At 46.7% G+C, this 14,084-nt stretch overlaps 1 protein-coding gene across 1 annotated transcript in view; it reads right to left on the bottom strand.

Annotated features, from left to right (window-relative positions):
* Positions 1-11,854, bottom strand: part of SORCS3 (sortilin related VPS10 domain containing receptor 3) — a 420,615-nt gene extending 408,761 nt beyond the window's left edge. The window contains exon 1 of the mRNA XM_035133724.2: positions 10,679-11,854. Within this exon, the coding sequence (XP_034989615.2) occupies positions 10,679-11,596 (918 nt within the window). The 5' untranslated portion in view covers positions 11,597-11,854. The remainder of the gene's footprint in view (positions 1-10,678) is intronic.
* Between the last annotated feature and the right edge of the window lie 2,230 nt (positions 11,855-14,084).

The following is a 14,084-nucleotide window of genomic DNA, read 5'->3' as shown; positions in this document are numbered from 1 at the left end:
CCTTGTCAAAGGCCTTGCTGAAATCAAGATAGGCTACATCCACAGCGTTCCCTTCATCTACCAGGCTTGTAATTCTGTCAAAAAATGAGATCAGATTAGTCTGACATGACTTATTTTTCAGGAACCCAATATGAAAGGAGATAGAAGAATGGCCTCCCAGGTCCACAGCCAAGATACAGCAAAACCAGGTTAATTCTATGACCCCACTGCCTCAGGAAGCTCCTAACCCAAAGCTAACAGGAGCGCAACATTGTCTCGAGCCTGTGCATTTCCAACAGCACAATGCAATTGGATGCAAAAGCTAACACAACAACTTTGACACAACGTGAAGGAAATCAGCTATTTCTCTCTCTCTCTCTCTCTCTCTCTCTCTCTCTCTCTGTGTGTGTGTGTGTTGCGTGTAGGGTTGTTTGGGAATTATGGAGTTAATTTGTTAAACCTGGCGTGACCAGTGGTCAGTCTGGAAGCTGGTAAAATCATTGAGAAGGGTGCAGATTACACATAGGTGGTGTCTGCTGGGGGAGGGGGTAACCCTAGCACTTCCTTCAGTTTTGTGAATTCAAAAGCAGGGCAGTCATGGAGCCCCATGAATATCTGGCTAGTACTGTAACTTGCTTTGGCTTTCAGATCTGGTGTGATCTCAGGATACTAAGGAAACACACCCTGGAGGGTTACAGACATGGCTAATTGGATGTAAGTCATTAGATGTAGGATTTCTAAGGAGAAAGGGAAAGCAGATTGCATTTAACTCTTTGTTTATTTGTTCTTTAGCTCCACTGGGAATCTTATGTAAAACCTTTTTTTTCTTAGGAACTGCTTTTTTATTCCTTTTAGTAAACTTTTAAACTTGTTTCATAAAAGGTTTGCGGTCTACTGTAACATATCACTCAACATCTGTGTTTTTAATTATGTTTTATGTTTTTATATTGTTGCAAGCCACTGTGATATATTTTAATTAATAAACAAAGTGCCATGTTCTACAATGTCTTGGTAGTTCTCAAGGAGACACAAATGGGATTTGGGGCTGGCTGGTGAAAGGCAGCCTTGCAGAAAAATGAAATGCTTTTAACTAGTGGCAGCAAAGGTCTAAAGTGAAGGGTGAGTGAACAGGAAGGGACATTCTGCTTGGCCAGGAATCCCTGACATGGTACAGGACCCAGGGAAGCTGGGATTCTGTGGCACAATCAAACACATACACCAATACCCCTGGCAAACATAGAACATAGGAAGATACCTTACACTGCGTCAGACCACTGGTCCATCTAACTCAGTATTGTCTACACTGACTGGCAATGGCTTTCCAGGAGTTCAGATTGGGTTCATCCTAAGGCCAGGCCAATATATTTTGCTGCCTGAGGCAGAGGGCAAAATGGTACACACATGAACCCATTCCTTATATAGTAGTGAATCTACTACTAGCAATCGTTACCTCACTAAGTAGTTTTGATTTGAATTCATCTAGAGCAGCAAAAATAGCTTGAGCCAGCTCTGTCTGTGGTCCACAATTCAATGCAGGGTTAGGTACACTTAAACAAGGGTTGGGGAGCCAGGGATCTACCAGATCCCATCATGCCCAGCCATTGTGGCTATTGGTCAGGGATGTTGCAGTCTAGCAATGACTGAAGGGCAACAGGTTTTCCTCCCTGACTTAAACATGCTGATTTCAATGGGCTTTAAAAGTGCTTACACATATGCCTTGAACTGTGGTCTCTAGAGAAAATCAAAGCTACAGCAAGGCTTGAGTTATCCAGCCATATCCAAGCAGCTTAACTAATTTGTTGCGTAACCCAAATCCAAGCAATACATTGAATGTGAGCATATTAAGAAACTGTAACCCTCCCCCCTCTGGATTAATTGAAATAGGGACAATCCTGACATCAGAGTCACAACTAAGTGGAGACAGCACTCTGTTCCAGCTGCAGAGCTCTCAGTTCCAATGAATATATTCCAGGCTTCCTCAACCTTGGCCCTCCTTGAGACTACAATTCCCAGCATCCCTGACCACTGGTCCTGCTAGCTAGGGATCATGGGAGTTGTAGGCCAAAAACATCTGGAGGGCCGAGGTTGAGGAAGCCTGATATATTCCTGTTTAGTGTCATGAGAGTAAGTTATTCAGCAAGGAACCTACCCGTAAATGAACCATCTTCTGTGCCACTATCTGTTGAGGAATCTGGCTAAGAACCTTTCTAGCAGAGTCTTTCTGGCTAGGAGTCTCTGCTAAGCAGAGCTATCCATTCCAAAACAAAACCAAGTATTGTCCCTGTCACCATCCTTTCTTGTTAGAGCCCTTAATTAAAAAAACAACCACCTGCCACCTATTACAACCCATCAGGCTCCCAATGTGCATCTCACCAAGGTGAGAGGTAAAATAACAGCATCAGACTGACAATGTGCACATTAGCAGCCAGCAATCCCACCAGAATACTGCCAAAGGCATTCATAACCAGCCTTACCTCCAAAAAGGAGCAGGCAGAGAGGCACGCACTTCCAGAGCTTTCTATCCAATAAAGGCATTTCCAGTTCTTTGAGCAAAAGGTGTCAGATCCACAAGGAAGAGGGACAATTAATTACTGTTTAGATTTCGCACAAAGGACTCTAGATGCATGTATGTATACAATTAATTACTTATTGTCATAGATAATTGCATGCACATAAATGCTTACAATATATAATTAACACAAAGAACAGAGAAACAATCTTAACTAGAGGGAGTGAAGCCACAAGGACTCACGATCTTTCACAGTTGCATAAACCAGGCTCTGGAAAATAAAATAAGAACATTGACCTTGTAGTGTTTTTCTAAAACCCAGGAAGTCGGGGGCCCTTGACTGACTAGCCCAAATTACATTTATTCAGAAGTGTATCATTGATTTTCAATGGGGCTTTCTTCCAAATCAGAATGCTTAGGATTTCAGCCAAAGCCAAACAAGGAGTCCCAAATCTCTTGACAGACAACACACTTCATCCAGCGCGGCAGAAATGAAATGCCTTTCTTCATTCCTCTGGCTGTTCATAGGGATGGAAATTATAACTGATAAGAAAGCCAAGTTCTAAACCAGAGATGAAAAACATGTGGGCCTGCAGATGTTGCTGGACTGTAACTCTAATCACCCCTCGCCATTGGCCATGCTGGCTCAGACTAATGCGAGTTGGGAGTCCAATAACTTTCACAGATGCATAAGCCACAGTTACCCCATCCCTGTGCAAAAAGTTATGGCCTGTCTCAATACTGTAATGCCCAATGCCTTCAATGGTGTGAAGAGAAAAATAGCATCCCATGCAGAGAATGGAATGTGGTTGCAGTACCCCCCCCTCCTTGCAGTCAGACAATATTTCTTCAAATGTTTCAAGCAGCCACATTTAGCATCAGTGAAAGCTTCAGGACAATTTAACATTTATGTTTCTTTGAACGAGGCTCATATGGTGTGTGTTTCTCATTCTGCAATGTTTCCATGTGACTCTTATCCATGTTTACTTATCTCAGATTAATCAAGAGCTGAACTTTCAGCAGCAGTCACCTCACATCTTTAAGAAGCGATCGGCCTATCTGTTAATGGATGTGAAACTCTGGACTGGTTCACATGGTGTAAACTGGCTCTGCCCAGGGCGATGATGGGGGCATGCCTTCGCCCATGATCACAGAGAACAGGTAGCAAATGAAGAGGCACAGCGGCAGAAATCTGGCAGCAATTTCCACTGTCATGACGACTGGTGTTCAGTTTCTACAGTTACTAATGCAGCAATTCCAGAAGGGTAGCCAGTGCCAGCCTGTTGCAGCAAAAAGAACAGAGTCCTGTAACACCTTGAAGACCAACAAATTCAGTCATTATGACATAAACTCTTGTTGCATCCAGCCATGTAGGCTTTAGTTTAGAAAGTTGTTAAGACTTCAAGGTGCCACAGGGCTCTGTTGTTTTTACTGGGTTGCTGCCACTATCTAAGTAGATAATTTCCATTGTTTATTTATTTTGAACCTGAGTCTAATCTGACACTCTACCACTGGCTTCCTTTGCTACATTCTCCATATGATCATGAGAAGGATATGTTGTGCAAAGCCTTTTTTGTTGTGTAAACCCAGGATGGGGAAACTTTTCTTCAGCCGGAGAGCCACATTCTCTTTCCAGAGGGCATGTGCCAGGGATGGATGGAGCCAGAGGCAAAAGTGGGCCTGAGTAATTAATGTAAATTTAGCCCCTCATTATCCTCAACCAAGACCAGCAAGAATCATTATCAGAGTTAAAGTACACATTCCAGCCATGTGGGGAGAAACATTCACAAAGTGTGTGGAGCAAGGCCATCAACTGGTATGGCTCGGGGAGGGAAAAGTGTGGGGAAAGAGGGGGAAGTGTGGTTTGGAATGGAATATGGAATTTGGAATGGAAAGTCCCAAGGGCCAGGTAGAAATTTCTGAGGGTCATATTTGACCTTCAGGCCTCCCCACCCCGATGTAAACCAACCATTTCACTGTGCATCTTTGATGAGGACTTTATTTGAGCTCAGGATTTACTGGAGTCTGGCCCAAAAGAAGCAGAACATGTTTGCTTCACTGCAGAGCAACCAAATTGGAATCCCACACAGCAAGGTTTAGGGACAAGAGATCTCACAGTTCCAGGAATGCTTCAGATCCAGCACTTTCTTTTTTTCAAGGTAACCATATTTCTTAATCTTGGGCTTCTTTTCAAACACATTCTACTATACCTTCTCTCCCAACCTGTCCTCATCCATCTGTCCCATCATTAAACATGTGCACAGTTGCAATTGTCCATCACCCTGCTGTGCTCAAGGACCTATGGATTGGTGCATCTGAGAAGAATTGCACAAGGTGCTTCTGACCTCCTTCTATAACCACCCATACAGAAATGTCAGTAAATATTCACAAGGGGCCTGCCCAATCGTTTGAGGACCTAGGATTTGTAGAATATTAGCATCCAAACCTAACAAGTGCATGTTCTTACTACCGGTAGTTAGCATGAGGAGGGGCTAAGATACTCCGGCCACAGAAATACAATTGGAAGAGAGGGGTCTGTGTGGTGTCATCTCCCCTCCTCTCCTGAAGAGGAAGGAGCATATAGTACTTCCTGTTCCCCCCCTCTCTCTCTTCAACCAGCAATGGATGCAGGCATGCTTCTGCTTGCTCTACCTTAGGCAGATGCCTGAAGCTCGTTATACTGTAAATATAAGTATTTTGCCTGCATTGTTTTTACTGCTGCCATTGCTGTGAACCAATGCAGAATTATAAGTAAATTTTCAAACTTACTTCCCAGGGGAGCCAGCTTCCTTTGCAGCTGGACTTGCTCAAAACAGGGCTTTAACAGCCTAATTCCTATGCACTTAATTTCACTACCAAGGATGGGATTTTGAAACTCTGTTCAGCCCACACACATGGGCACCTGTAGGGATAAACTGCAATTAATAGATCCACTCCTGTCCATTGAAACCCATGCCACAGGAATTACGTGCTCTTTCAACAAATGCACACCAAATATTCCCCCCCCCTCCGCCTCAAAGAAAACTAAAGCAGCATTCAGATTGGGCAATGTGCCCTGTTGCTGCCCTACCTGCAGCCTTGAGAATACCCCTTGAGAATAGAAGCTGCAGAACCTAATGATGATCTGTTAAAACTTCTTACATACATTTTTAGTTCTCTTTTTCAATCCCAGATTTGCTTTTCTAGTGGAAGGTACTCATTCAAAGAATCAGCTGCTTTCAAAGAGCAGAGAACTTCCATATTAATGGAAGAATCCCACCCAATGAAGGCAGTTTTTATTGCTGTTTCATGACTGGTCATTGTTGGGAATGACAAGAATATCTATCCTGGTTGTTTGGACCAATGTAAAAATACAAAGGCATAGTATTAAAACCCTGATTCATAATTCCCTAATGCTATATTACTAGTGAAGATAAGGTAAAGGGTAAAGGGACCCCTGACCATTAGGTCCAGTCGTGACCGACTCTGGGGTTGCGCGCTCATCTTGCATTATTGGCCGAGGCAGCCGGCGTATTCCAGCTCATGTGGCCAGCATGACAAAGCCGCTTCTGGCAAACCAGAGCAGCACATGGAAACACCGTTTACCTTCCCGCTGTAGCGGTTCCTATTTATCTACTAGCATTTTGATGTGCTTTCGAACTGCTAGGTTGGCAGGAGCTGGGACCAAGCAACGGGAGCTCACCCCATCACAGGGATTCGAACCACCGACCTTCTGATCAGCAAGCCCTAGGCTCAGTGGTTTAACCACAGCGCCACCTGGGTCCCTCTCTAAAAGGGCAGCCACTGGAATACCCCATGGGCCTTGGGTGCCTTGACTGTGGCCCTTTGGACCAAAGCCTTGGTGTCTAAAGTCTTAGGACAGCTAGCAATTGACTCCAGACACTTACTAATAGAAGTAGAAATGGCAGCAGCCTAATTGTCAGAACATAGATGACCCCAAACATCCAATTATAAGTTTAAGTCAATTGGGAGAAATGTACGGTCATTCCTGACCTACCAGGAGTGACCTCTGTCCTAATTGGCTTGACCTTGTGGTTGACTGGGTCATATGCTTTCTGATAGCATACAGCTCCTGCCTTCATCACTTTATGGTGAAAGAAAAATATGTGTTATTCAGTTTACCAGCTATAGGATTCTAATACACTTCTAGCTCATTTCATAATTCTCAGAAAGCCTAACCTAAAATCAACACTTGTACTCTCTAGCCTAAGATTTGCTTGATTTTTCCCTCTCAGGGGCTTTTCATGTGCTGGTTTTTGGTTTTTTCCCTAAACATACAAAAAAAAAATTTTCACACATATTTTTCTATGTGTGAAGTAAAAAGTGAGTCTTATTTTTCTGTTGCAAAGTACACAGATCACACAGCTGATGTGGGCACTAGCTATATAAAATGTGCAATACAACTGATAGAAAGAAAGCAGGAATTGCTAGAGAAGAGATGAGGAAGGACAGAACCAGTGGCAACAGAGGAACAAGTAAGGTAAATTGTGCTTGTCAGGGCAGGACTTTGGGACCTCACTGAGCAGAATCACCAGGAGAGCCCCCAAATGCAACAGGGCTGTCCTGCCACATACTGAAGTAAGTGAATACACATTATCGTCTAAAAGAGTGGGCCCTCAAAAGACCAGAGTCTGGAATTCCCTTACTACAGCACTAGGTAAGTTGAGGCCAAGGTAATAAGAAAAGGCTTTGTGGTGGGAGTAGATCTTGAGGCAGGACTTGAAGGAGAAGGTAGCCAAATTCTGATGAGGAAAGGGAGGCTATCCAAAAGAAGGTGGAGAGAAAGGCAAAAGATACTAGTGGGAAAAGCCAGGAAAAAAGAACAGTGGATGATTCATTTGTTTGTGGTGGAAAACCCATGCAAACCTCTTCTCCCCATGTGGGTAGTAAAAGCAGTGAATGCTCATTCAGAGGCTCCATAACAGACAACATGTGTATCTCACATCTCACTCTCTGGCCAAGGGACCAGCACAGCTCCCCTCTTTCTAAGGTCTGCACAGTACAAATCCACATTCAGTTGTGATAAACTGAGCATGGGAAATTCCCCAAAGATTGCATTAGTATTATTATTCCACATTAATATCTTAGGGAGGAGATGCTAGAGATATATAAGCAGGACTGGATTCGGCTCCATAGCCCCCCATTGTGGCACACAAGCTAGTGTCTCTCTGCTATATGCAGGGAAGTGGAATGTGAAGAAGTCAGTTGATTTACTTTGGTCCATATTATTGACACTCATAATTACATGTGCACATGCATATACATGTGCATGCACACATGTTCCAAAACGTACTTCCCTAAGCCTATAGCTGAAAGTGTGAGTGTTTCCTGATCTGCCTTAAAAAGAAATTCTTTAGCAAGTAAAAATACAATTTCTCTTTTCATTTTTTAAAATGCTTTTCATTATTATTCATTTGAATATGTTCCCCAACTTCTTCCTAAGTGTCATGCAGCTTCTATTCTCCATTAGCATTTTTAATAATAATAAAAATCCACTCTTTTCTTATTCCCTTTCTACCAGTTCTTAAAACCCCAGGAGAGATCTGTAGACTGAAATTAACCGTGTGCCAAACAACTACTTTTGCCAGTTCCCGACGACTGCCAAAAGGCAAGGAGGAGACTTTGACAAGTCAAATCTTTACAAAGAGAGAGAGAAAGCAGGGATGCAACCCCTATGTGCTCATCATGTGAGCAAAGTCAGAAGTGAAGCACCGAGCTGCTCAGGATAGCATAGCACAACCTACACAGTGAGGGGACGTGCCTCGGTATTCCCTGCGCCCCTCTCAGATGCTTTGCATCTCCTCCGTGCATTCAGAAAACATGTTCCCCAGCAGCAGCCAGGCACGGATGAAGTCTTGCGGTCAGGTATATAATGGCTTTGAGCTCTACTCTGAGCCAAATCGCTATTTCACCCTGCCCCTTTGGGCCAATTGCTTGACCTCCTTATGCCACAATCAAGCCTATTGTCAAATTGGCTAGACAGAAGCACGGCTGCAGAAGGATGGATAAAAGAGCCAGCCACTATTTTTGATTACTAGCATGAGATGGAGGGTGTTTCCTGATAACACATGAAAGCAGCAGTGCTTCTCAGAGTCAAGTTGAGCATTTGACTTTCCCTGTAGGTTCACAACAGTGCCTGGTTTTTAAGAGCAGAGCTAATTAATCACAAGCTGCAGCGTTTGCATTCTCCCATGAGAGAGGAAGAGGGGAAAGTACCGAGAAGCAGGACCTCTAGTTATAGAGATCGTGGTTATCACTTGTTCATTAACAAGCTGGCTCGTTCTTCCCTTCGCACAAATGCCACAGTGATCCATGCCATTCCATCAGTGAAACGCAGCATCTTTGCAGCCAAATATTTCCAGCCCAAAATATCAGGGAGGGAACCAAGAACGCTACTGCAGTGTACTAGGCTATTTGGCACCCTGTAATGAGTCCTTACTTTTATTAGCAGAGATCTAGCATTATTTATCCATCCTAGTAAGGAGGATCATGGTCTGACATTTGCCTTTGGACAAAAATGACATCTTTATTTTCCCAAAGTGCCAGAAGCGTTCTGAACTCTTGCAGCAGGCAATCAAGTACAGTACTGAAAACCCCTATCAATGACTAGCTCTTTTGGTGAATCGCTGGACACTTAAGACAGAGAAACAACTTCTAATTTCACTACATTGATCAAAGCTGTTAAAAATCAGGACTCCGCAGTGCTTTGTTAGACATGGCACATTTTTAGGACACCCACTATTGCTTCTGTTCTTAGTAATGCGCTGTCCACAGCACGATGAGGTGAAGAGTAGCCTGCACTCAAGTCTCCATTGCTAGGCAAATGGTGATAAACTAAAAGTAAGCCTTCCAGATCAAAACGTCTATGTGGCTGTTGTTGTTTTCTGACAATGTAGAGGAATAGGCAAGACACCAAAGGTTTTGGGCCCCAAATGACCAATAACGACTGGGAAGTAAAAACTGTATTAAAAGGCAGAATATGGAATTTTCAGATCTGGATGTTCCACTTGGTGCTTGTAATTGTTCTGTGCCTGGTGACAGTACATGCAAAAAGCAATAAAGGGGGAGGTAATAAGCAGAACATTGCCTCCGGTGGGCTTTCCCCAACACTCTATGCACAATTTTGCCTCCTTCCCAAGCCTTTAATGGCAGAACTGACTAGAACCTTCCCGGCATCAGGTTAAAATAAAATTGAAAATCCTTCTTATGGCCGTCCTAGGAGCATTATGAAGCAAGATGCTAGCTAGCTAAGTCAACCTAACAATGCCCCTTTCATTGCTCTCTCCAGCAGACACATTGCCTATAATGTAGCTGCATCCTCAAAGCGCAGCTATTCAGAATAAGACTTCAAGGGCGCCACCTTTTGATAAGACTGGGTCCAGAAAATATATATGCATACATACACAAATGGAATCCGTCAGGCAAACTTTAAGGAATCCTTCCAATTATCATTATTATTATTATTATCGTTGTTGCTGTTATTATTAGACCCTTTTATTGACTGGAAAGAAAAGGCTCGGAGTTGCCTTTGATTTGTTTGAAATTGTATCCTCTTCTTTCATTGCATGTCAGCAGAGAGGCGAGGAGGGAGGGGTACGTGCGTTTCCCTTAATAAATGAAACGCCAGGCTCTAAACTACGGAAAAGGCTCACGCCCCTCCCTCCCTCCCTCTCAGCCTGCGCGTCCCCCCACCAACCGAGCCCACACGGACCCACTGAAGGGTTTCCAGGGATGGATGGGGCGGAAGAGAGAAAGCAACTGCATTACAAGCCATGTCCAGAGCATAACTCTCTCTCTCTAGAGGGAGAAGGAAGGTTGTGGTTTTTTTATATATAGAAAGAAAGAGCTTCTCTCTGAAACAAGCCGTGTGACCGAAATTTCCTCCAGGTGCTCTTATTGCGCGTTTCCCACCACCTAATAAAAAGTGGGGACAGTAGGACTCTCCCTCCTTCCCTGGCACCCACCAGCCACCCAGAGACCAACCACCCAGAGAGGCTTTGGGATTTGTCGCGTGTTTCCCCAGACCGTGTTTATTTCACCCCAACCAATGGGGATGGGAAAACTTTTCTTCTTCTTTTCGGCAAAGCAAGAAAACAAAGGGAGTGGACTTGTGCCAACCATGGTACTACTACGAGCGAGCCCACAACCCAGCCCTCCTGCCCCCAGCCCCCGAGGGGCCATTTGACTCACGCTGCTGTTGTAGCCGGACCAGTGGACCATGGCTTGGTTGTGGGCCGAGTCTCCGGCGAGGGCAAAGGTCGTGCTGCTCAACCTCCACTCTTCTCCGGCGCCTCCCGCTCCCCTCGGCTTGCCGGTGCGCCCTTCCTCCCGGGAACCTTTGCCTGGCGCTCGCGGCGCTTTCTGGCCGTCGGTCAAGGAGACGCCCCAGGCGCCCGCGTCTGCCCCGAGGCTGTCCGGGGCCAAAGGCTGCCGCTCCTCGGCGCTTCTCCTGGCCCTGCGCTCACGAGGGTTGCCGCCCGGCATTTTGCCAAGAGAGACTCCTGCCTCCTCCGCCTCCTCCTCCCTGGCGTCTCCGGGCACCCGCTCCGTCTCCTCCCGGCCAAGCGCCGGCGAGTCTCCGCTGCCCCTCGCCCTGGCCGAGAAGAGTTGGCCGGGTCGGCGGGGCGTGGGGCTCCGGCGCGCCCTCCCGGTTCCCTTCAGGGCGCCAGCGGCTGCTCCCCGGCGCGCCCCGGCGGCGCTCAGCCCACCCAACCCCCGAGCCGCCGGCTGACCCCTTCCCGGACCCCGATCCTTTCGGAGCGCTTCTTCCCTTCCTCCTCCTCCTTCTCTTTCTTCTCCCTCGCCCCCAGCACCCCATCCTCCGCCGGGTTTCCCCGGCAGGGCTTCCCCTTCGCCGCCGTCCCCGCCGCCGCCGCTTGGCCCAAGCGGCACTCCCCGAGGAACCTCCAGAGGCGGCGGCGGCTGCTGCTGCTGCAGAAGCTGGACCCGGAAAGATGCCGGAGATGTGGAGAACGAAGCGGCGGCAGCAAAGCAAGAGCGGCAAGTTATCTCAGCGCCGGTGAAACGCCAAGTGCCCAGCCAAAGCCATGTCGAGGCGATCCAAGCGATGGAGCAGCAGCCCGAGGACCAGCCAGAGCCTCTCTCCATGCCTCGCAGAGAGAGTTGCTTGTTTGGGGTGGGGGGGGTGGGGGAGGCAGATCCTTTAGAAAAGGAGGGAGGGGAGAAGCTGGTTGATTCGGAGGATTCCTTGGCAGCCAGAGGTCTCTTCTTCCACCTTTTCCTCTGTGATGACAAGCAGTTGTTTCCTTTTAAAAACAAATCCCCACCGAAACAAAACCACAGACACACTCCTGTATAGTTGAAACTCTTGTTCTTTCACTTGGTAGATTTTCTTTCTCGTTTCTTCTTCTTTCTTTCTTTCTTTCTTTCTCCCCCCCTTCCTCCCCAAAAAAGTGCTTTTCAGTGAAACTGTTCACGTTCGAGGATTTGATCAAGTAAGAGGATAGCACCACCAAGGGGAGGAGCTGCTGCGCCCCAGCGAAACGCAGCGGCTGAACTAGACCGAGCCGTTCACCAACCACGCTGCACTTCCAGCGGAATCCGGCGGTGTGTGTGTGCGCGCCCGCGCGTCGGTGCCTCTGTGTTAGCAGAAAGAGCGAGTGCGAGAAACTCACACGGGCGTGCGTGGGCAAGGAAAACAACAACAGCCAAGGAGGAAAGCCGATAGGACCACCGCCGGGGGGTTTTCTCCTCGCGTGCCGCCGCGGAATGGGAAGCACCGCCGCTTTGGCCCTGGGGAGGCGAGTGGCGGGGGCGAATGGGGAGGGCGGGGGCGATGCAGTAAGAGCCAAAGATCTCCCGGGTTTCCCCAACACCCAGAAACGGACAGCTTTTATTTCTCCTGCTTTGATAGTCCCGTAACGGAGGCCGGTGAAGTAACAGTCTAGGCTGTGTGTGTGTGTGTGTGTGTGTGTGTGTGTGAGAGAGAGAGAGAGAGAGAGAGAGAGAGAGAGTTTAAACCTGATCTGTTCCTGTTGGTTCGTAAGGAAGTTCCACTGCTTCCAATAGTATATCTACCCAGCAGTATGCATAGGATCGCGGTTCTGGATTTCTTGTAGTTTGAGCGAGGAAAGGATCCTGAGTATTGCTTACTGAGCACCCACAGCGATCCGTGGCTGATTGGCAGCCCAACCCTTTGCGCGCTTACTCGGAAGCAAACCGCGCCGAGGCTTTACTCCCAAGCCAAGTAAGTGCATAGGGCTGAAAATTTCACGCCTTTGGAACTTCCAGGGAAGACCCCGTGCATGTACTGATGCTGTCGACTCTATGAGTCTCTGAAGCGCAGCACACAAACACAAAAATACATTTATATTACTATTTCCACACTCAAACGGCTAGAAATCCAGGTCCGCGGTTCTGTACAGACTTACTTGGGTGTAAATCCAACTTGAAATAAAACCAACGGGACTTCATTCCGTGTAAAAGTGGTCAAGAACCCAGCTGTCAAGCGCAACAAATTTCCGTCTCTAGGATGATTCATTCACATGTCTTCGCTGTGGAACTGCAAGTTACAAATGAGAAGGGGGGGGTGGTCCCTAACGTTCTTTTTGTAAGCGAAGAAATGCTAATAGAAAGGATAAACTGTGGTCGTGAATTAAAAACAATAATACACAACAGCAGAAATGACACACACACACACCCCGCAAAATATCCATGTCGAGAACAGAGCTCATTACAGGTGGATTTCCCCAAGAGACTTCCCTAAACCGAGACAGTATAAATGGTGGCTGCAGGAAGGTGTGTGTTTCAAAATAAAATACATATTCCCTGTCCCCGGTCCTACGAATGCCTCACTACTGTAGGCATTCTGTGACACTACAGAAGAATGATCCCCACTCCCCCAAATTGGGGTTGTTTTTTGAACAATACTTTTTGCAGTTTATTCAGACGAGAGGACAGCTCCTCCGATCTCCCTCCCTCTCCTCAGAGTCCAGTTAGTGCATTTAAAGAGTTAAGGCGTGAGCCTGCAAAGGCGGTTAGAAAAAAAACGGGGGGGGAGGAGAGACACCTCAAATATTCTCCTCTTTCCTTGGGTTTCGTCTCGAAACCGTCACGTTCAGTCTCTGGGAAGCCATAGCCCATTCAGGCGCTGCAAACAGGCTTATTAGTGACCCTTTCCCCCGCGGGTAATTCTGGGATTCGCCACTCCCAGGCGCAGTCGTCCAGTCTCCTTCAGCTGCCTTTATTGACTGATCTATCTATATTTTTAACATGCTCCATCCCAGGGACTTTGCCTAGGAGACGTCCTTAAACACAATGCAGATGTTTGCAAAGAGAAGCAGATGAAACTTGGTTCTATATACTGTAGTAGGAACGTGGGGAACTGCCTTGATCGTCGGTTCATGCAGCTCAGTATCAACCAGGAGCAACCAACCTGGTAGTTCTTCAGATGCTACTGGACTACACCTCACATCAGCCCCTGCCACCATGGCCAATGATGGTAGGAGTTGTTGTCCTGCAACATCTGGATGGAGTCAGGCTGGCTGTCCTGGTCTATAGTAACAGCTGCCGTATCGGATAACAGTCTTTCCCAGCTGTACCTGCAACTGCTAGGGAATAAACCTGGGACCTTTTT

Source organism: Zootoca vivipara, chromosome 5 (assembly GCF_963506605.1).
Source record: "Zootoca vivipara chromosome 5, rZooViv1.1, whole genome shotgun sequence".
NCBI classification, from domain to species: Eukaryota; Metazoa; Chordata; class Lepidosauria; order Squamata; family Lacertidae; genus Zootoca; species Zootoca vivipara.
This window is presented reverse-complemented; position numbering and strand designations above follow the sequence as displayed.